General features: G+C 32.9%; 3 protein-coding genes across 3 annotated transcripts; 1 reads left to right on the forward strand and 2 right to left on the reverse strand.

Annotated features, from left to right (window-relative positions):
• Window positions 1-498: 498 nt before the first annotated feature.
• LOC149381312 (AT-hook motif nuclear-localized protein 10-like) lies at window positions 499-11,337 on the forward strand. The gene is made up of 6 exons (XM_089601330.1): window positions 499-790; window positions 8,274-8,338; window positions 8,777-8,902; window positions 9,197-9,307; window positions 9,713-9,986; window positions 11,300-11,337. Exons 1-6 carry the CDS (start codon window positions 499-501, stop codon window positions 11,335-11,337), a joined length of 906 nt encoding a protein of 301 aa, XP_089457456.1.
• Window positions 11,338-12,211: 874 nt separating this feature from the next.
• Window positions 12,212-14,712, reverse strand: LOC149381313 (GABA transporter 1-like). Its single transcript, XM_089601050.1, has 7 exons — window positions 14,550-14,712; window positions 14,108-14,338; window positions 13,884-13,981; window positions 13,607-13,793; window positions 13,378-13,508; window positions 13,046-13,282; window positions 12,212-12,697 (listed from the first exon to the last, which is right to left on the reverse strand). The coding sequence occupies exons 1-7, from the start codon at window positions 14,644-14,646 to the stop codon at window positions 12,317-12,319; spliced, it is 1,362 nt and encodes a 453-aa protein (XP_089457176.1). The 5' UTR covers window positions 14,647-14,712; the 3' UTR covers window positions 12,212-12,316.
• A 190-nt stretch (window positions 14,713-14,902) lies between these two features.
• Window positions 14,903-17,064, reverse strand: LOC149381314 (uncharacterized). Its single transcript, XM_089630368.1, has 3 exons — window positions 16,961-17,064; window positions 15,450-16,853; window positions 14,903-15,359 (listed from the first exon to the last, which is right to left on the reverse strand). The coding sequence occupies exons 1-3, from the start codon at window positions 17,062-17,064 to the stop codon at window positions 14,903-14,905; spliced, it is 1,965 nt and encodes a 654-aa protein (XP_089486494.1).
• Between the last annotated feature and the right edge of the window lie 5,714 nt (window positions 17,065-22,778).

Below are 22,778 nucleotides of genomic sequence, written 5' to 3' on the forward strand. Positions count from 1 at the left end.
ATCTTTCCGGAGTTTTTCCTTTTCCTTGGTCATAGTTAATAACCTTATTATACTTTAACATTGACCTTTTTCTTAACTTTAAATTATATATTAATCTTTTATTTATATACTTTTTTGATTTTTTTTTTGTTGACGTAACCAAGTACTTTTATTTTTTGTAATAAAAAGAAATTACTTGTACAGAAAACGACAAAATAACGGAAAAAAGAAGAAAAACTGATAATAAATAATTGAAAATACAATAAAATCCTTTAGACGTAAAAATAAAGAGATCTTGAGTATTAATTAACCCTTAAAATCCAAAAAGCAAAATCAGAATTTAAAATTTTGAGAATATGTTAACAGTGCATTTATGTATAATCTGAATGAGAAATAAATATTGTAACAAAAAGAGCAAAAAAAAAAGTCCTTAAAGGTATTAGAAAAGGAAATAAATATTCTCTTTCCAAGCCCACTCAAAACAAAAACAAAAAAAAATCCTACTTCCGCCTCTCTATCATGGGTGGGGAAAACAATACGGCCGAGGCATTCATTGCCATTAACATAGACGATAGTAGTACTTTCAGTATAGAGCAAGCGAGCCCTGAGGAAAACAAGTCCACGATGACTCTCTCCGAGCCGCTTGTTGCAAAGAGAATTAGGAAGCCAGGCCGGCCTAGGAAGTACCTTGGAGATGGCATTGACATGCCTTCACCACTAACCTCGGCCGAGAGCAGCTTTGTCAATAAGAAGAGGGGTAGAGGGAGGCCTAAGGGTAGCGACCAAAAACCCGTTTTCATGGAATCCCTTGGTAATGTTATATTTCTTTTTTTATTATTTCTGTATTTTGAGACATGCATGTAGACCTCAGTTATATGCATCGTTTTAATTCATCGATAAATTACGCAAACAATGTAGCTTTCATGCACATTTTTTTTACTAATTTATTCTTACATCACGTATATAATGTATGACTATAGTAAACATTAAGCGCAGATTACAAAGAAACCATTTGAATTTCAATAACAAAGAGACTTTTTCAAAAGTTGGGGACTAAACTTATGCATCTCACAAGAGGAGACCTCACAGTAAATAGGTAGTTTCACCCATTCTAGGTCCTTGGAGGTTGAAGGTTTCGCTTTTGAAGAGTTGATTTACATTTCAATAATAAAAAATAAAAAAAATATAAAAAATAAAAAAAATTAACATTATATTTGGCACTCACGCCGGCTTAATTAGTTAATGTTTCTCCATAAATAAATTTAAGTTTGTTACCTAATATATATTTTATGAAATATACTTGGCGTTTCTCGGGAAGTAAACATTATTGACAGCCTTCAAAACCGTTTACATATATAATAAGGCCGGAAAAAAAGGAATGTGAAGTTTGTTACCTTTATCATGGACTAACATTTCATTAAAAAGAATACATTTTGTACCTTGTATTAAATTTTCCAGGGCATACATATTTTCCATAAATTTATGGCATTGATATCTCCGTCTTAGCAATGTTTATTTTTTGTTTCATTCTTCTTCTTGAACTTAGTTATAGTCATAGACATTGTAGTTCTTAAAAAAAAAAAAAAAAAAAAAAAAAAAAAAAAAAAAAAAAAAAAAAAAAAATATTGATGTGCATTCAAATTTTCCGTCCCTGGTCGCATCTTCTCATCACTTGTATATTGTCAATTTAAGCTAAATTAATTTTTTTTTCTCCTCTATAATATTTTAAATTTCCCTCAAAATTTATTTTAATATAAGATTCGATTTTTTTTCTGTTGTTCTTTAATATTTTTATAAATCCCTCAAAAATTTATTTTATTATGAGATTCGATTTTTTCTGGTGTTCCTTGAAGGATAATATTGAGTTTATGGGTATTTAACTTTCCATTGAGCTTATACCCTTTACTACGATGGTTTAGGCATACGTTATCGGAATTTTTCGATATCGGGGTTCATATATATATATATAAAGCTGAATTTTCGGTTAAAGAAAAAATTTATATTTAAATTTTAATTGAAAATAATCGGTTAAAATTAATCGTACAATTAATTTTAATTGAATTTTCGGTTAAAATTAACCGTACAGTTAATATTAACCGAATAAAAAACTATTAACCTAGATTAATTGATATTGTTAAAAAACAATAAAAAAAAACAATTACCCACTATTTACAATTTCGGTTAAAACGATTAATTGCAATTAATTGTACTATTTACAATTTCGGTTAACAATTACCCACTATTTACATATGTTAACATGTGTATGTATATGCAATGATTGAAATGCCGATTGCCGATTTCGTGTCGATGATCCAAAAAATTGGAAATTGCGGTGGCCGATGGAAATTTCGACGGAAATAATATGGAAATTTGAAAAAATTGTGCCGACAGAAATTGCGGTGCCGACGAAAATTTCGATAAATCACGGAAATATCGACAGAAATAATGTTAATCATATATGATTAAAAATAAAACAAATTATTATCTATATTTATTATTGCTTATTTATTAAACTATTTCAATCTGATTAAAAAAAATACCATTATTTTATTAGTAACTTTTTGTACATGATTGATGTAATGTCTGACAAAAGCAATGAGAAAGTTGGCATACACACGTTAGCTTAATATCATATCTTTTAAAGATCGGACTCTTTAAAGATATTTTGTTAACATCTACTTCATCTTCTTCAACTCTCTCTCTCTCTCTCTGGAAGTAACTCCAAGTCCAGGTCGATAACTTCAATTTTCGGTTCATTTTATTTAACTTCAAACCTCGGCGAAACGAAACGTCCGACAAGAAGACGAACTGTCAGCGACTTTTCGAAGTTGTCGCCGAAATATTGTTGCTTTTGTATAGGCGTCGTCGACTTTCGGCCGGCTCCGGCGATATGATGCCGCGATGATGCCGACGAGGTGTTGGTTCAGGTGAGGAAACTTGTGAACGACATCATAGACGTAACGACACCGGAAAAAAAACGACATTTCCACGCCATTTCAACGACATGATTACGCGAAACGAAAAATTGCAACTTTTTGGCCGGACTCCTTCAAAAAGCGTAATTCCGACGACATTTATTCGACTTTTCCCGAAATTTTAATCCTTGTGTATATGTTGGTACATGTGTTGTTGGCTTATTTTTTACTAAAAATTTGTTTAGCAAGATGTCTGATAATATGTTTCTGGATAAGTTGAGACATATTTGTCGTTGTGTCCATAATTGTATTTTTTGCAAGTGTCATGAAATGCCAGAATATTTTGCGGAATACTTTCTACATTGGTTCTCTTTGCGTGTATGAGTAAGGAAACCCTAGATTGTCTTCCACAGTTGTTCTCTACTATGAAAGCCGTGCGCTTCTCTCTTAGTAGCTTTTGAGACATTCATTCACACTTTTAAGGTTTGTAGATGTGCAAGATCGATGGACTGGAAATCTGAATGTGTGAGTTTATAGTGTAATTCTCGAAACACATCTTTTGATCCATTGCGTGTGAGAGAATTGTTCTGGGTTCTATAATTGTGTGGTTGCTTGTTCACGTGCGTTGATATTGAGATCCACCGTACACACGTGAGAGTGTTTGAAAGTGGAAGTGAGGGGAGCTCAGATTCAAGGGAAGCCTGAGTTGAAATTTATGAGTAGTATTAAGAAAAAGGCATTGATGTAGGGATTATTCATATAAGTCCATTGTTATAGCGTTTACTATTTTTCATATAGTGAATACTCTTTTCACTGAGCACACTACCCTTCAGAGCAAGTGACGTTACACCGAACTAGGTTATCACATCTTGTGTCATTTTATTTGTGCACTATTTATTTGTTTATCCGTCATTTGCATTAGAATGAATTGTCACATACATTGATTCTATATTCTGTGTGTGACATCTTGTCTCTGACTAAACAGAATTTCAATATATATATATATAAGAGAGAGAGAGAGAGAGAGAGAGAGAGAGAGAGTAATAATAAGGGAGCCCGAGCAAAATAGCAAAGTCAAACGTTGTAATTGTCAAAATAGCCAACATTTGGTTTATTTTTAATGTGTAGCCAATATACCACATTAACAGTATGTTGGAATTGATCTAGGGTTTAAGAAAAAGTTTAACGTTTCGGTAAGCGGCGGAATTTTAAAAATTTTCTTTTGACAAGTAAAACGATTTTACTAACCTAGACAAAGAGCAAGCACATGTAAATAAAAACTATTATGAGCATAAATTTTTACTAACCTTTTTAGAAGCTTGAACGTTGAGAAGCCTTTGGAAGGTTGAAACGTTCGTCTCCCCTCGCAGCACGTCTCTCTTCTTTCCTCGGGAACTCGAGCAACCATGAAAGTTTCTATCACAAGAATCACTCAAGAAAGAAAGGAATTAGCGTGTGGGCACTTTTAAACACGACGAGTCAAGAACAAGTCTTAGAGTCGAAGAGCTAAAACACTAGGTCAAATGTGGACCTAGGTGCCAAAACAAAAACCAAAAATAACTAGAGAGAGAGAGAGAGAGAGAGAGAGGATCGGCCACAAGGTCTAGAGAGAGAAGCTCTCAATCTCTAACTTATGTGAAATGAATGAAATGAGAGAAATGAGGTGGGGTATTTATAGGAGGAGGATTACCTTCAAAAGGTAGTTTCCTCATACCCCTTGCACGTCCAAATGAGCTTCTAGAAGCCTTTGGATTTGTTTCCTCATTTGCTTTCTCTCTTAGTTGGCCGAAATTGCACTTTCCTTCTAGAGGAAATTTGTTTCCTCTTTTTTCTTTTGGCAAGTATCTTCATTTATTAATGCACAAAATAAACTCTCTTTCCCACTATGGCATGAACGAAATTCAGCCTTATTTTTCTTGGGTTGGACGAAATATGAGCTTCTAGAAGGAGCTTCTAGATGTTTCTTCATTTGTTCATGACAATATAAGAAAAGCCCATTAAGAATTTTCAAGTAAAATTCTATGAAATGAAATTAATCTTCAAGGCTCAATAAACTATTAATGGCTAAGTGTTTTAAGTTTCATTTGTCATCAAATGACCTTGTCAAAAAAATTTATTGACATTCATTTCGTCCTATGTCCAAAAGGACAGAAATACCATTTTGACAATTTTCGTAAAACTTGTCTCGTTCTTGTTTTGACTTAGCTTCTAGTTTAACTATTCCTACTCGATATGATTTGTGATAGTGACCTCATGGATCCAAATGAACAAAGCTTGAGCTAAACACTTGGACTCAAAAGTTCACAAACATTTTCCAAGTTTAGCTTAATGTCAACTGACTCCACTAAAGAGTTGACACTGAAAATCTCTCGGTTCAAATGAATTTATTTTCTACTCAAGAATTCAACCAAATTATGATGAGCGGATCCACTGAATATTATCTATGTTTACCCTTCATGAATATCATCAGCTAGTCGGGATTTACAAAAATTACCATTTTACCCTTCTAGCTGTTATTTCCTCAACTCATTTGTCGCTTGTGAATAAGTTAGAAACAATGTATTGACGAGGAGCTAACAAGTCACATTGTTTCATCCAAAAGAGTCAGGACTCAATTTGGACACTGGCCAGTTCATTTATTCACACTCCAAGGAACAAAGCATGAGGTGATATACATTGCATTTCAGCAATCTTGTACATGAATTCCATATCTATGAGAACTTCACAAAGTTACTCATGACATTCTCACAACTTAGTACTTCACCAATAGGCCTTGTTCGGAATCACATAGTGAGTCCGAACTCTGACTTTCTCAAATGAGAATACTAAGGTGTGAAATGACATGTCTCATTTCAGGATTAAGATAAGCACGATGCAATTCATACGTAGTGACTTCGAGACATAAGAGGTTAAATGGTTTGTTCTTATTTTGTCTCTAGAAGTGCACTGGTCAATTCAGTACCTTCGGAAGATATCTAGAAGAACTATAGAGTCTCCAACTCTCAATGCCCCATAACCAGACATCATAGATTCTCCTAACAATCGTACTGAGGTCAATAGTCCTTTGACCCTTAGATAGCGAATATATCGTTTTAAGCAAACTACGAAGAGTTTGTTCATGCAAATCTACATTTGTCTCTTCGTAAGTTGTTTAGTTTGTTTATGGACTAAAGACTAATGTTTTATCATAAAGCTTCAAACAGACACGGAGGAATGAATGAACGTTTCAACTTTTTATTAATGAATAAGCAATTACAAGCAAGAGTCTTCATGAGACTTTATTACATCAAATGTACAATGTAAAGATTACAACTCTTCTTGTGGGCACCATTGACAACACAGTAAAAAATATAAATTTGCCCTTCATTTAAATAATATCAAATCAAAATATTTGGAAGATTCCCGCGCCCAAAAAAGAAAGAAATGAAATTGGAATCGCGTGAATAAATGCCAACTAAAACAGATCCACCGTGATAAATGCATATCTAACAAATCCACCGTGATAAATGCTTATCTTTCAAACACGCAACCAAACCTACACCGCACGAGAAAAAAATTCAAAAACAAAGTCAATTAACAGCAATTAACAGATATTAACGTTAATTAACAGATATTAACGTTAATTAACAGGATTGAAATCGTTCAAAAACCTACATAACAGCAATTAACAGATATTAACAGGATTGAAATCGTTCCATACATGAATCAATGAGTGAAAAATCTTCAATCAAAACTCCAATTTAACATCTAATTTACGTTGCAATCAAATTAAATAGGCAAAAAAAATTATTGTCTGCGATTTACTGATACAAACAGATTAAATACAAAGGACCAACACCAGATCGTCAACAGCAATTAACAAGAATTAACAGAAATTAACATGATTGAAAATAAGATCTTTAATTCCTGTACAAATATCAAACATAAAAACAGATAACAAAAACCTATAAATCGTTCAATACCTTATTCAATGAGTGAAAAGTCGTCACTCAAAGATTTTGTAAGGGACAGTTCTTCATTCGTAATTGTTGAAACAGACAAATTTTCTATCGACATTTCTTAGGGTTGGTTTTTTCGGTGGAACAAATGAAAATCGAGGTCAGATTTAAAGGTGTTTATTGATGAATAAGACTCTTCATATAAGAACCTAAATCTGTATTGAACGTGTATATTTTCTATGATTAAACGTGGAAATTCTGTTATACAAGCATTAAAAGTGGATCATTGGTTGACTTTTTCATTTTGATTCTTTCTGTTTATATAAAACCAACGTTCAAAAAAAATAAGGGCAGTTTAGGTAGAAAAAACACGTCTGATTTGCCAGCTCACCCATATTGGCTATTCTGCAAAAGTTTCTCAAAGGTTGACTATTTTGCAATCTAAACGTTTGGACATGGCTAGTTCGTCTAATTTTTCTAATAATAAATTGTTTCATTTTCTTACTCATTAGTAAAAAGAAATTGAGAATTGCACTAACTAATGAATATGGTATTTATGTTAAACATGTTTCCCTTTTGAAATCGACATTTTTCATATTTCCAAGAAAACATTCTTAGCACATCCGTTTTTACATCATCGGAATTATTTCTCTATATTTTGGTTTGATCAGTCGTACTTAATAATAGCATTTGATTGATTATTCATAATTTTATGAACATTAGTTTGATTTTTTGTTGCAGTCGTTTCATTATATTCCTATTAGTTAAAGCACAATTTTTTTAAATATATTTAAACTGCCTATATGTATAATTTAGCAAAATTTCTTGTATATATAAAAAAATTAAACCGAATTCTCTTTTACAAATTCTGCATATAGCTTTTATGTTTTGATGCATATATTATATATCCGAATCAACTTTGTAGTTTCCGTGTCTTCGGTTTTGGATCATTTATGTTAGCAAACTTTAATCCACCAAGGTATTTATTTGAATGTTTTTTTTAAAGGTAAGGGTATTTGTTTGATTGATTATACTAAATAAGCACGAAATTATGAAAATGCAAATAACGACTATTATAGAAGTCAGGTAGCTATAATAGTATAATTATTGCTTTAGAGCGTGTAAAATTCATTTATCATAAACTCTTGAAGAATAATACGTCCATAATTTATTATTCTTTGACATAGTAATTAAGTTACCATATAATTCTCATTTGTTAGACAAATAGTCAATATTATCTTTCTTCGCTAACAAAAAAGGACATGCTTATTTATTTTTGTATGTTGGCCCAACCTAGAAAGCGTTACAAAGTTCACATGTGAAGTCGTTTTGCTTTCTTGGACATGTATAATGAATGACTATTTCCCTTGTTTGTACTATATGCAATGATATTAATTCATTTGATACCACAATTTCCATACTTCGTAATTTGTTTTTGAAGGTGGTATAGGACTCGATACAACTGGAGGCTTCACTGCCCATGTCTTAGGTGTACTCTCTGGAGAGGTATATGAAATGTATTTCTGACAATTTTATATATTAGTGTGTTAAGTTTTACATAACTTCTATAAATTATCAATGAAATCGAATTTCTAGTGTATGTGCCCGTTTTAGATTATTAAATTGTGCGAAGAATATCTTAAATTTCTTGTCTTTGAAATTTGAATCCACTATATGCAATAGCGTCTTTTGATTTTGTCAATGAAATACAAATTACCTTTTTTTTTCTTGGAAGAAGAAACTACAAATATATTGATGCTTATCCCAAATGTTCTAGATTACATGTCTTAAATTTTTTTTTTTTTCCGTCAGTCAAATATTTTGTTTGTAATTGTCATTTTTTTTTAAGATACAGAGGTTATTGTCATAATTTTGTGATGCAAATAAAAATATCATAAACTTTCAATTTACAGTCAACATATGGTTTATGTAATTTTATTATAGGATGTTATTGGTAAGATAATGTCGGTGGCTCATAGCGGTCCTCGGTCAGTTTGTATCCTCTCCGCACAAGGAAGCGTTTCAACAGCGGTTATTCGCCAACCCTATGGCGTATTTTACAAATACGAGGTGACTTTCTTACCTAATTTAATTAGGTGCTAAAATAAATTAAAGAAAAAAGTGAAAGTTTTTCAAACAAATTAACTTCACATTGATGTAAAATATTAGGTTATTACGAGAAAAGCATTTGTAATGCTGAGCAATAACTAGGAAGCACGAAAACTGAATAACGATATTGAGCAATAGTTAATGTACTAATATATATGATGAAAATCTAAAAAAAAAAAGTTGTATACTAAATAGTATTTTTTTTTTCAGGGACGGTTCTGAATAATTAGTCTGACTGGAGCCTATTTAGCTAAGGCCGGATCTCAAGTGAAGACCGGTAGACTGAGTGTATCATTGTGCATGCCCGATAGCATTATCTTTGGCGGGCCGTCTGTGGCTTCGCTCGTCGCCGATGGTGATGTTCAAGTACGATCTCTTACTCTTATATCCAAATATAAAAATATTTCTAATTACACCAAGCCCTCCTTTTTAGCTATATTTTCACTTATACATTTATGTCACACTTGTCTTATATTTAAGTCGTATCGCTAAAATAAATTGGATAATTTTTTCGGGGACTTTGCGATATTGTTGTTGCTTTAATTATTATAAAGGTATTTCTCTTATTTTCTAGTTTCTAAAAAACGGATCATCATGTTCAAATGTTTTCATAAAACGACTTAATAATGAAGTAACCAACTAATTAACTGAAATATATATATATATATATATATATATATATATATATATATATATATATATATATATATATAGTTCACACATTAAAATTGGGACAAATAAATTAAGATTTATTTTATTTAATTATTTCAGGTGGTCATGGGGAGTTTCAAGCAAGGCATGATAAGCAAGGGCGAGGAGAGTAATGAGGACGAAACCGAAGAGGCAATGATCGGGTCATACGACTTGGCTGGAGCCGAGGTTGTGATGGTTCCAAATGTGGGACCCACTAAGATCATTTACGACGCGGTCCCTATTTCATTTTGCCCTCCCTCAACTGCGCTTTTTTTCACTGACAATCACCAAGACGGCACTGCTGACAAAATTGACGACGACATTAATAATGGTGATCTCTCTTTTCTTTCACGTTTGTGTTTGCATGCATGGGTAAAATGTTGTTAGAAAATTAAAATTTTATTAAATAAGGCTAATTATAAACCGCAAAAGTGTAGCAAACTATAAATAACTAAATAATTTTTACATTGGCCAAGGTCGGCTTGAGGAGATTAAAGCTCTTACCGGCCAAGCTCAAACAGATTCCAAAAAAACGTGGCTCATTTGTTTACTCCTTAAGCAATTTTTTTTTCTTCCTTAAAAGATATATTTGAAAGAATCTATAACCCTTATGTAACCATTTGAAAATAAAAATTTGATTAAACATGATCTTAAGTAGTTATTTTCCGTATCAAGTGCGTAGTTGAGTATTATTTTACGTGAAAAAGATTTTATTTTACAGCTGCTAGCTGACTGAAGAAGTGGAGGCGAATCTGATCCAGTAGTTGACCCAGCTGAATTTTCTTCCTTGTTGTTTCCTTTTCTATTTCTTTTTCTTTCTGAATTTTGTTCAAGCGAAAGACACAAGTTTGCCGTCTTCAAGAAACTATTTAGTTCACATTTATTTCATGAGATGAGAATGTTGAATGTTTGGGGTACTACAAAAGTCTAACGTACTGGCATTCTCATCGACATTAATCACAGCATTAAACTATTATATAGTTGAGACTTCACTTAAACTAATAAATAGACAATACTAAACATTAATCCCAAATATAGTTTTACTTGCAGATAAATACATAATTAACTGGCCACTTGAGAAAAACTTGATCATCAAATAGCCAAGGTTTGCTCAAGTATATGGACTAGCCAAATTCTTTTTTTTTTTTTTTTTTAAATTCCTTTAGTACCCTTATCGTGGAAATAAAAATATTGAAATGCAATTGTTTCCTTTTTTGGGTTCTGTAGCTAAGAAGCCATACATGACTAGAATAATTAGAACACTTGCCAGTTTAACAGCCATTAAAAAATAAATAAATAAATAAATCCTTTTTTTTTTTAGGATTTTGTTGTATGAAACAGTTTAAACTTGTGCTTTAGCAAAATAGCAAAGAGCAACTTTGGTTGTCTTCCACATCAACAAGGCACCCCATTAACCGGACCGAGCGATGGAGTTGCTCTAATATGCTATGTCTAATCTTTGGGATTGGGTTGTCTTCAGAAAAACTACAAAATTACATGAGTGTGCACCTTGTATTTCTCGCAAACTGGAACAATTTATGATTTAATTTTTTTATGGATCTTCTAAAAAAAATTCAAGGCGTTCCGTGGAACAATTTAGCATCGCAGTTCTCTTATGTCGTTGATTGAGTGGTTAACGAGTAACGAGAAATTTTTCTTTTACAGAAAACTCTCACGACACAAACGCACATGTCGTCAAGTAATAAAACGTGCTTAGAGAATGAGTGCGAATCCCACGACGAGTTATAAGAATGTAAATTGGGGTTTTGATGTTTTTGAAGTGAAAATGAATTAAAATGCAAAAGTGAGTAAAAAAAAGGTTTAATAACAATATAATGAAAGTGAATGGGTGCTATTGCCTCGATGCGCGGCGCGCCCAATGATGGTGATGCTCCAAATTGTTCTCCCGATGCTTCGTGATGAACAGAATGTCTCTGGTATGCTCCTGATACCTCTTTTAGCTCCATAAAGCTCTAAATGCTCTTTTTAGCTCGAAGACATGAAATCTCACACACACAAAAAAAACTACGAAATTATATCAAAATACTTAAGAACGTGTCTCGATTCTTGGTGGAAAAACATTGATAAGTGTGAATGAATCACACTCATCAATGAGTTGACATATGATTTGTGCTTGAAGTCTTGAAACGAGTTTGTTGTTTAAGTATAGTTGTTTTTGTAATTGGTGCGTTCATAATCCGAAAATTGAAATGATGTTGCCTCAAGTTGACTTACACTATTTTGTTAAATGGACTAAGGTATATATTTAGTCCGTGCGCTTAAATAAATAATAATTTAGTTTACGAAAAAAAAAATAGATATTTAAGTAGTAAAAAGGGGCTATTTTAATAATCACTAATTTTAGGTGACTTCTATGATTTCTCAGCAAACAAACATAATATATAACATTAAAATGTACATGAAAGAAAATACAACATATGGTCGATATTCATTTATTAGTATTATTATTTTATTTGGGTCCGGGCTTGGGTCTATATAGGCGAAGATGCAAGGCCCATCTAAAGCATTATGCATTAGGCCCAAATACGAGGAATTGCACACACACACACACACACCTCTCAAGACTTGCTTTTTTTCTCATTTCAAAAAAATAGAACAAGTTCCGGATATCTGGCTAAGAGACATTTTTGGTAATGTATAAGATTGATTTATAAAATTATACTAAACATTGGCGAATAATCGGTAAGTTTTGGCATCGAGAGTAATCTGTCTTACAGCTGCGACCGCGGCTATGACCCCTAATACGGAGAAAGCGACGGCTATCAAAACATTCAAACTGAAAACGAAGCTTTTTTTAGAAGGCTTGAACGTCAAGTTGTAGAAGATAACGGGAAGTATGAAATCCAAAGGCATGAAGCCAAAAGCGCCGATGAGAGCGTTGACGTCCCCGAAGAAGGGAAGCATAGCACCTAATGTCGTTGCAATCACGACCGATAACGAGCGTGTGATTGCTCTCGGGACCACGTTACGTGGAGAGAATTCCTTGCTTGAAGGGTCGCCAAATGTCCTCTCTAGTACCTCATTTGTTGGTTGCAGATAAACCTGAACATAAATTATCGTTAAAATCGACAATCCTTTTTCAAAATGTACAAACAGTTCTGTTCTTAGAAATTTATTAAGAAGATAAGATAGGTATAGAAAGAAATGAATGATACTAATTATTTTTTATTTCAACTAATTAAATAAATTTACATTTCAAATCATTAGTTTTTTTTTTCAAATATATCCTTTCTGTAACAAATTGCATGCTTCCATGGTACATCAAGTCAATTAACTAATATTTCAAAATCTTGTGTAGCAAGCAACCTAATTGTCCAGCATTTTATTTTAGAAATGTGATAGATTCCGAGAAATACAGTTATAATATTAATAATAATTCTGGATAGTTACCACGGCAACGGCAGAGAGTTGGAGTATAGTGAAAACGTTGGTCATGAGGATGAACCATTTTGGGAGCAAAGCCTTGCCATTATCATCCAAGAAATTGCTGAGAATAAGGCCCTCAGAGAGGTTACCGAACGCCCAATAGCCCGAGATCGCAACACTCAGGAATGTCACCGACAACACGGCATAGCAAATGCATAGACCCTTGAACATCTTCCCTTTCACCGGCGGTGCGATTGTTGCCTAAATCATTCATAAACAATTGAATGTTTTATCTTTCAGTTTGACTTTACAAAATGTTACACTGCCTTTGAACCGACATCATATATAATATGTACCTGAATTTCGGGGATGATGCCATTTCCAAAGGTCGTGGCGATGATGGCGATCGCGTTGAACACACCAAAGAGCCGGCTTTCGCTATCGCCTCTTAGCGAATAATCTTTCTCCGGACCCTTTGACGATCTCCCTGAAAATTAATTACCCATAAAATAAAAATAAAAATCTTGTGAATTTTTCGTTAGTAATTATTACTTATGTAAAGTATTCAGAGCAACTTTCGATTACCTATGTAAATTGAACCAGCAGTGGCACAGGCACTGTAGGCTAAACTCAACAGAAGGGACACCAAATTGATGTGTCTCAATGAGTGAAAAGATGGGATTTGAGCCAAAATCAGCATAAAGCATCCAAATATTACCACAAACTCATAAAGCTTCATGCCCCCATTTGGGTTTGACAGCTTGTAAATCGCCTGCACAAATTCCACTTTGGTGGTCATTCGTTGTTACATTCTTCAAATTTCAATTAGTATTAAATTAATCATTTATATTGCATAACGTACCTTCATGCATTGTCCTCCAAGAAGTATAGAAGCAACAACAGCACCGTAGCAGACCATGAACTGAATAGGACCAACAAAATAACTACCCCATTTCGGTCCTACAATTGCCAACACCAAAAATAATTTAGAAGACATTATAATGCAAGTAATATAATGCGAAACAGCCTTTTGAAATTAATTGATTAACAAAATATCAAAGTTTGAAAAGAAGTAAAATATAAGACCTAAAATGTCATGTGCCATGTCTCGAAAGCGGAGATGGCGGCGGCCGAGGTGAGCGTGGTGTTCGAGCACCCGGGAGATCATGTTGTAGGAATAGAAAGTCACCAGCCCTCCGATGAGCAGGCACGCGATCCCAGCCGTCCATCCCAGAAACGTGAAGGAGTACGGTAGGCTCAACAGTGCTGGCGCTACTATTGACGTTGTCAAGTGGTAACCACTGTGTATCCATGAACCTGCAAGTCATTTTTTCATTTTTTTTTTCCTATATTATTAGACGTAGTGATAATATATTGAGAAATTTAATTTTGTTTTTTCTTTTGTATTTATAAAATAATTCCCCAAACAGGCATTCATTTTTTTATGGAAATAGTGAAGACTATGAAATGAATACACGTTATGATTAGTGATTGGTGCAAAGTCCCAAAAAATAGGTGAAAAATTTACCTTTGGATTTGAGAACGAAAAGAGCACCAGCATCGTCTTCTCTTTGATTATTATCGAACTCTTTTCTGTTTTCTCCTTCATATGTGACCGTTCCCATCTCTCCTGCTGGATTTCTATCTTTTTTTCCCCTTGTAGAAAGGATGAGATGTGATCCCAATAATATGTGGATATGATGATCAAATATGATCTAATATGATGATCAGATATGATCTATCATCAGGGCCGGCCCGATCTCATCCGGGGCCCTAGGCGAATAAAATTTTTGGGGCCTTTTAATAATAATAAAAAATTAAATATAAAACAAAAAATTATAATCAAGTTTTTCATTCATCAAAACATAACACGCCTAGCACTTAAGTACTAATCAAATTCGTATAATCAAGTTTCTCGACCATATCTTTTTCAATAGACAAAGTAGCTAAACCGCTCAATCTTTCTTGCGACATAGTTGAACGAAGATAAGACTTGATCAATTTTAACTTTGAGAAGCTTCTTTCTGCATGGGCAACCGTGACTGGTAAAGTTAACATAATTCTGTAAGCGATCCACGCATTTGGATAAATGCAATCCAAGTCCTTTATGTAATTCAAAACATCGATTGCTTTGTTTATATCTTCCGGGACACTACGGCTCAACATTTCCAGTTCCTTGAAGAGATCATTCTTGTCTAAATCTGAAATCTCATTATGCTCCATCGATGATGCAAGATTGTCGCAGAAACTCTTTAAAGTGTGTTTATCGACGACCTTTAATTTCTTCAAATCAAATAAAAGCCCGAACTGTTTTTCAAAATCCTGAAACTGTACAAACCTATTGACAAAGATAATTATGACAATAAATTATGAACAAAAATATTTCTTGATACAGTAAGTGTTGAATAATAAGATTAAATAATCTAACCTGCTATGGAATGACGATATAGCTTGATCAACAATGTAGAAAAAATAGTTAATTTTGAAGGACTCTTCCTCGGATTGTGAGAGCGCGTCACTAGCGTTGTCATCAAATTGTCTTTTCCTCTGTACTCTTCGTTTTTCAATGAACACAGGCTCTATATCCATCTCAATTGCTATCGTTGTAGCTTGCAATTTAGCTTGATCATATCCAATTTCCCTGTATTGCTTCAAAAAGCCAAGTAGACTTTCTAATTCTTTGATGGCAACATCCATTTGCATATCTTTAGTTTGGAGAAATTTGCTCACGTTGTTAACAACAAATAACAGATCATGCCAAATAATTAATGCCAACAAGAACTCATAATTCTGGATATTGTATACGGCTAAAGTCTCAGCATCACTTTTTGTCTTAGCATCTTCATTACTATTTGCCAAAAACATTAAAGCTTCTTTTATCTGCGGGGCTTGGTATCTTATTGCTTTAACGCTATCAATGCGACTTTCCCAACGTGTTTCCGACAATGGCTTGACAGTGAGACCTTTCACATGATCATTAAAGACTTTCCATCTCTTCGTAGAAGCTGAGAATAATGTGTATATTCGTTGTATGACACCGAAAAATGACACAGCTTTGGGACAACAATTAGCCATATCACAAAGCATAAGATTTAGAGAATGACAAGCACAAGGTGAATAAAATGCTCTAGGATTCTTTTCAAGCATTCTACTTTGTACACCTTTATTTTTACATTTCATGTTAGCACCGTTATCATATCCCTGCCCTCTTATGTCATCAAAATTAAGATGAAGAGCCTCCAAAACATGAAGAAGTTCATTAAAGAGTCCAAGTCCTGAAGTGTCATCTACCTTTATGAACTCTATAAAAAACTCTTCAACCACAATTGGATTTTTGGAAATATTCACACACCTTACTACTAGAGACATCTGTTCTTCATTGCTAACATCCGGCGTACAATCAAGTATAACCGAAAAATATTTTGCTTCTTTGATTGTAGAAACAATTGAGAGTTTCACCTCGTTTGCCATCAATTGAATCAATTCATTTTGAATTTTGTGACTCAAATAATGATAATTAATTTCCTTTTTCGAGATACGGCGAACATGTTCTTGCATCGTGGGATCAAACTCTGCAAGCAATTCTATCATCTGTAGAAAAAGCCCATTCCTCTCGTCATATATTTTTTCATTATCCCCGCGAAATGCCAAATTATTTCTCCCAAGCCTTTTTACAACAGCTAGTATCCTTTGTAGAACCTGTTTCCAATGCTCCTTTTCTTTGTTGATATGTTCTTGTAAACTCGAATCAATGGTTGACACTTGTTTAAGTCTTTTTTCCAAATCCACCCAATTAGCAATAGCGTCAACGTGTAGCTTACTTCTCTCGTGGCTATAAAGTCGTGCAGAAATATTATGCCAATCATTTAAACCTCCATCACCTAAGAGGCCTACATTATGACGATTCGTTGCAAATAACTTACAGCAAAAGCAAAAAACTTTATCGACTGAAGCTGAATACACCAACCACCTCCTGTCTTGTCTCTCTCCATTCGGTAACACTCGCCAATAATGACTTGAAGAGAAACTTCTATCAGACTCATCTTTAGGAAATCTCACATCAATGTTTCTTTTAGGACCTTTTTCAACAAGAAAATCGATAAGACTTTGATTTATTTGCTTCCAATTTGCCGGATCATCCTCGTCCAAACAAATGGAACCTATTTCATTATCGTGTTCTTCATTCGGGGTCACGTTCTCGTTCTCGTTCTCGTTCTCATTCTCGTTCTCGTTCTCGTTCTCGTTCTCGTTCTCGTTCTCGTTCTCGTTTTGACTAGTTTGTTCGTTCTCAATGCCGACTTCAGCTCTTGTTTTATCCGTAACCACATCTTTTTTAAAATACCGATCGAGAGAACCAATTTGACTCTTATGTAAAACTTCTTTTTTCTCCTTTTCTTTTCTTTTTTCGGCACCCGACTTGTATCTTCTAATTGAACTCATTAAATTAACTGCTGAAAACACGCAAAGAATGATCAAAATTATTCTCAATTGTAAACTGTAAACTGTTTTTTAAAACTTGTAAACTGTTTTTTAAATGGTCAAAATTATTTTCAATTAATTTTTAAATAAATTTTTTTCGAATCAACTAAATTAAAAAAAGAGAAACACAATATCATTCAGCTATATACCTATTGGCTATACCAAATATTACAAATAACCTTGATGTTCCAAGCTCCGCAATCCGGTAAGCAAATCCTGTAAACTACAAGAAAACCTTTTATTTTTAACAGGATCACCTCCAAGAGACTAATAACAACAGTCAGATTTCCACAACACAAAGAACATAACTCCAAAAAAAAAAAAAAATTACTCGCTACTGAAGCAAATATATCACACAAAACAGGATTAGTAAAATTAATAAGAAATTTAGGGGAAAAACACCTCAAAACGCATGAGTAAAACTGTATGAAAATTTGGGGATAATTTTCTAATTCCTCACATTGATTTAGCAGGGCTCGGTGGGTCGGACTTGACGCGAGATGGCGCGAAGGCTGGACTGCGCAGAGGAGATGGCGCGGAGGCAGGTCTGGGTCGCGACTCGCGCGGGGCGGAGATGGCGTTCGTCTGGGTCGCGCGGGGCGGAGATGCGTTCGTCTGGGTCGCGTGGGGCGGAGATGGCGTTCGTCTGGGACTGGGCGGGGCGGAGATGGCGTTCGTCTGGGTCGCGCGGGGCGGAGATGGCGTTCGTCTGGTCGCGCGGGGCGGAGATGGCGCGTTCGGCGTTCGGCGTTCGACTGGGTCGCGCGGCGGGGAGGCAGGTCTGGGTCGCAGTCGCAGTCGTTCGTTCGTCTGGGGTCGATTGAGCCCTGCCCTGCATTATATACAGATTTTTTTTTTTTTGGGCCCATACAATTACGGGGCTCTAGGCCCATGCCTATCTCGCCTTAGCCCAAGGCCGGCACTGTCTATCATAGACACACACACACACATGATATATTAATACATGTAAGTGCTACAAGTCATAATGCAACTACGAGTCAATGGGATAGCGACTAAACTGCAAATCTTCTTTTTTATTGTTTTATTTTTGCTTGGAAATATTGCCCACCTTGTTTGACTCGCCTTTCTCAACAATGAAAACAGCTTTTGCTTTAGGGAAAATATCGAGATTTATCATCTTTATTTTTAGAAATATCGTACGTATCCTGTTTAATATAAAGAGATATACCTTCCCTAAAAATGTTATATTACAAATATCATCATTTTTCGTTTATGTTTTAAAAAAAAAAAATTGAACTCCCCAAAATACCCTTAATAGAATAAATATTTATTTACTATTTTATTAAAAAAACAAAAAATTGGCTACGTAAGCCACCTAAACTATAGGAATTGTAAATTAGCCAACCTTTGGTAAATAAGTTGTAAATAGCCAACTTGCATACGTGGCAGCCTATTAACTACCTAAAATATATGTTTGGTTGTGTTAAATAAGGCTTTTATTAATCTGTTAATAAGTTTACTTGGCTATTTACAAGAAATTAATCAAAGGTGGGCTATATCTCAATCCACTATATCCGTGTGGCTATATAACTTAATAACCCTTAAAAAAAATCAAAATCTCTCTTTATAAAAAAAATCCCTAACCTTTTTTAAAGAAATTTTTTTATTCAATTGTTTTGTGTATAGAATAGAAAATAAAAAATTATTTTATTAAGGGTATTTTGAGGAGTTCAAATTTTTTTTGTAAAAAATAAACGAAAATGGGTGATATTTGTAATATAATATTTTTTAGGAGATGTATATGTCATTTATATTAAATTGAATGAATATGTTTGATATTTCTATAAATAGATGAGATAAATCTCGCATTTCGATTAAACACGAGGGATACTCTTGATATTTTCCCTTTGTTTTATTGTTTTTTCTTTTTCTTTTTCTTTTTTTGAAAAATCAGCTTGCTTTCTTGTTTGGTGGTTGTTATTACACGTTTACGAAAATGTATGGAAATAAAATATGATGACCGAAATTCAATCATCCTCTTAAATAACATACATCAGTTCATGACCTACTTACGTAATCATTTTATCTTAGCATGTGCTGCGAAAGACCATATTACCCCCCAATTGCCACACCCACACGTAACTTACTAGACTCGCTCGAAAACTACAAAAACGTTGTAGAATTGAACACAAACACCCTTTTGGAGTTCTTAGTTATATTCTTTTATCTAATCGCAAAAATTAATTTGCAATAGCAATAAGGTCGCCCTTTTCTTTCATACATATTTCAAAAGCACATGTTAAGAATTGTGGTGATCAAAACCTTTTCCATATTGCAAAAGATGAGATAAAATCATTCACATCTACTGAATTGTTACATCCGCTAACAAGAGGAAGAGAAAATGCATAACAAGACACATCATCAAATTAAATTAATGATATTTACATAAGAGATTTGTAAGTAACTAGGCCACTTTAAACATGTGATTTTGGATTTAGCCTATGTTTTATAATTTTTAGGATATAGTCAAATGACTTATGTGGCAATAATTAAGGTCTGATTTGTCCTTATTTATTAACAAATTCGTCACTTTCTCTCTCTTATTTTTTTCAAATAATTTTTTTTGTATCAAAACTTCAAAAATTCATATATTTCTCATACGAACTCGAAATTGAGTGATTTCAGATCCTACAAATTCGTGGCGTCGAGATCTTCAAAAATAGACCCAATGTGTTTGATGAAAAATTATGTTTAATGCATCATAGTTACGTTTCCATTTATTTTTTTGATAATTTCAAAAATTTCCAGTTATTTCCATATTTAAGTTAATAACGTGATTTTTCTATATCTATGGTATTAAAAATGATTTTTCATCAAACACAATGGATCTATTTTTGAAGATCTCGGCATCACGAATCCGTAGGATTTGGAATCACTCAATTTCGAGTTCATATGAGATAGATATGGTTTTTTGAAGTTTTTATGTAAAAAAAATGTAGGAAAAAATGTAAAAGAGAGAAAATGACGAATTTGTTAATAAATAAGGGTAAATCATACCTAAATTATTATCACGTAAGTCTGTTGGCTATTTCCCTAAAAATTGTGAAACATAAGTTAAAAACAAATTTCATAGTTTCATTTTGTCTATTTCACTACACTGCCCTTTACATTAAATCCACAAATGATTGGTATAGTACTGTACTGGTGTGAAACAGAGTGGGAAGACTTACAGCTAATGTTCACACATGATGAGGTGGTAAAGCAAAAATTGTGAAGCGATCGAAGCAGCAAAATGAATAGTTCTTAACTCCTCTTCCTTAGCTTGCACATCATCAATACAAACATAGCCTTTTAAGCTCCAGCTGAAGATTCACTATCTCTACTTCTCGTTCCATAAATGCTCGTCAACAACCGGTGTAAATACTCTATCTACTCGTTGTATAAATAAAAGGGAAATTATCAACAGTATCATTTCTGGTTAATCGAAATACGATATTTATATTTTTAATTTTTAAAAATATTATATATATATATATATCTTTAATTTATTATAAATGACATATATCTCTCCTAAAAATACATTATATTACAAATAATATCATTTTCATTTATTTTTTACAAAAAATAATTTGAATTCCCCAAAATACCCTTAATAGAATAAATATTTATTTACTTTTCTATTTTAAAAAAACTCAAAACTTCTCTTCTTAAAAAAATCATTAACTTTTTATAAAGAAAGTATTTATTTTAATTTTTTGTATATATAATTGAAAAAATATTTCATTAAAGATATTTTAGAGAGTTCAAATTTTTTAAAAAAATAAAAATAAACAAAAAAGTGTATTTTGAAATATATCATATTTTTAAGGGGGATACACGTCATTTATATTAAACTGAAAGAATATATCTGATATTTTTGAAAACTGAGGATAGAAATCGCGTATTTCGATAAAACAGATGGGATATTGTTGATATATTCCTAAAAAAAATTGAGAAACAAATTATATATGATATATATAGTTGTAATTTTTAGGAGTGTTACAAAAATATATCATTTGAACATGGTAATTAGAAGAATATCTAATATTTTCAACCCCTCATAAATATCTCAGTTTAAAAAAATAGACAATTTCGTCTATATTATGAATAATTTAAATTGTGAAAACAAGAAGGGGAAAAAAATGAAACAGTAAACATCATTTAAAAAAAATGAAACTGAAAGAATTATTTTAAAAAAAAAAAAATCAAATAAAACTTGAAACAAGAAGGAAAATACTATACAGTAGGTATTTATGAAATAAATAAGGTACTTGAGAGGTCAAGTATGAAAAGAAGTCAGGTGGTATTATTTTTTTAATTATTACATCTGCCTTTTCTCTTCTTGGCCCCACACTATATCTCCCTTGGGCTATGCTCTTCTTGGCCCATTTAAAAGTAATTTTATAATTTTAAACGTCAAACTAATATTCACTGTTTTTTTTAAATCTTAGGATATAGTATATAATTGGTTGAGATAAATCAAACTATCCGTAAGTAGAAAAATTAAATAATTAAAAAAAAAACGTGAGAGTAATTCACCAAATCTCACTCATAGTTCTGAACCTAAAATGTTGCATATATGTCGTTGACAGAGTTAAGATGTTTCGGTATGATAAAACAATTTCCAAAAACAAGAATATGTGGAATCCTACATGTGCTTGACGTCCCTTGTAAGTCTTCAAGAGGATTATCTATGGTACTTGCAAAATCCTTTAATCATGATAATGAGGACCTAAAACAGTCATGTATGATACATAATCTTGATTTTTAGTGATATGAGACTATTTGTTTTAAGTCGTCTTTTATTGCTTTATGATATAAAAAAAATTGATGATAAAGATTATCATCTAAAATTATTGATTGATTTTTTTATTGAATTTCTTTGAAAATAGAGATGGCAAAATGACATGCTACGTAATGGAGTTATCTATGTTCTCTTGTGTTAGTAAGTTGAACATTTTAGTGATATGAGACTAAATTTGTAGGGGTGCTCTTTCTTTCTTCGCCCATCTCTCCCTCTTTGATTTGATAGAGAGATTTTATGAGCCCCATTTATTAAAAAAAAATTGATATTTTATTATTTAATATTTTATTTAGTAGACATTTACAATTTGACGATTTTATTTGAAAAAGTTTCATAACTAACTTAGAACATGTGTCATATTTTATATTTCACTCTTATTTTCACAACATTTCACTAATAATCGTTTCTCTTTTCTGGACAAAAATATCATCACGTTTCAGAAATTTAGTCAACAATTATTGAAATATGATCAAC

Source organism: Urtica dioica, chromosome 11 (genome assembly GCF_054948205.1).
Source record: "Urtica dioica subsp. dioica isolate 48M chromosome 11, U.dioica_male_clone48M_v1_H2, whole genome shotgun sequence".
Classification (NCBI taxonomy): domain Eukaryota; kingdom Viridiplantae; phylum Streptophyta; class Magnoliopsida; order Rosales; family Urticaceae; genus Urtica; species Urtica dioica.

Bases quoted from the DNA above. Each gene is read 5' to 3' on its own strand.
- LOC149381312 (XM_089601330.1), top strand. From the start codon at position 499: ATGGGTGGGGAAAACAATACGGCCGAGGCATTCATTGCCATTAACATA. The intron at 791-8,273 runs GTAATGTTATAT...TTGTTTTTGAAG, and splicing joins CGTTTTCATGGAATCCCTTG to GTGGTATAGGACTCGATACA. The intron at 8,903-9,196 runs GTGACTTTCTTA...TATTTAGCTAAG, and splicing joins GCGTATTTTACAAATACGAG to GCCGGATCTCAAGTGAAGAC.
- LOC149381313 (XM_089601050.1), bottom strand. From the start codon at position 14,646: ATGGGAACGGTCACATATGAAGGAGAAAACAGAAAAGAGTTCGATAAT. The intron at 13,982-14,107 runs GTCTTATATTTT...TGGCAATTGTAG, and splicing joins CATGGCACATGACATTTTAG to GACCGAAATGGGGTAGTTAT. The intron at 13,509-13,606 runs GTAATCGAAAGT...ATTAATTTTCAG, and splicing joins TGCTGGTTCAATTTACATAG to GGAGATCGTCAAAGGGTCCG.
- LOC149381314 (XM_089630368.1), bottom strand. From the start codon at position 17,064: ATGAGTCTGATAGAAGTTTCTCTTCAAGTCATTATTGGCGAGTGTTAC. The intron at 16,854-16,960 runs GTTTTTTGCTTT...ACGACTTTATAG, and splicing joins ATTCAGCTTCAGTCGATAAA to CCACGAGAGAAGTAAGCTAC. The intron at 15,360-15,449 runs GTTAGATTATTT...CTTTGTCAATAG, and splicing joins ATATCGTCATTCCATAGCAG to GTTTGTACAGTTTCAGGATT.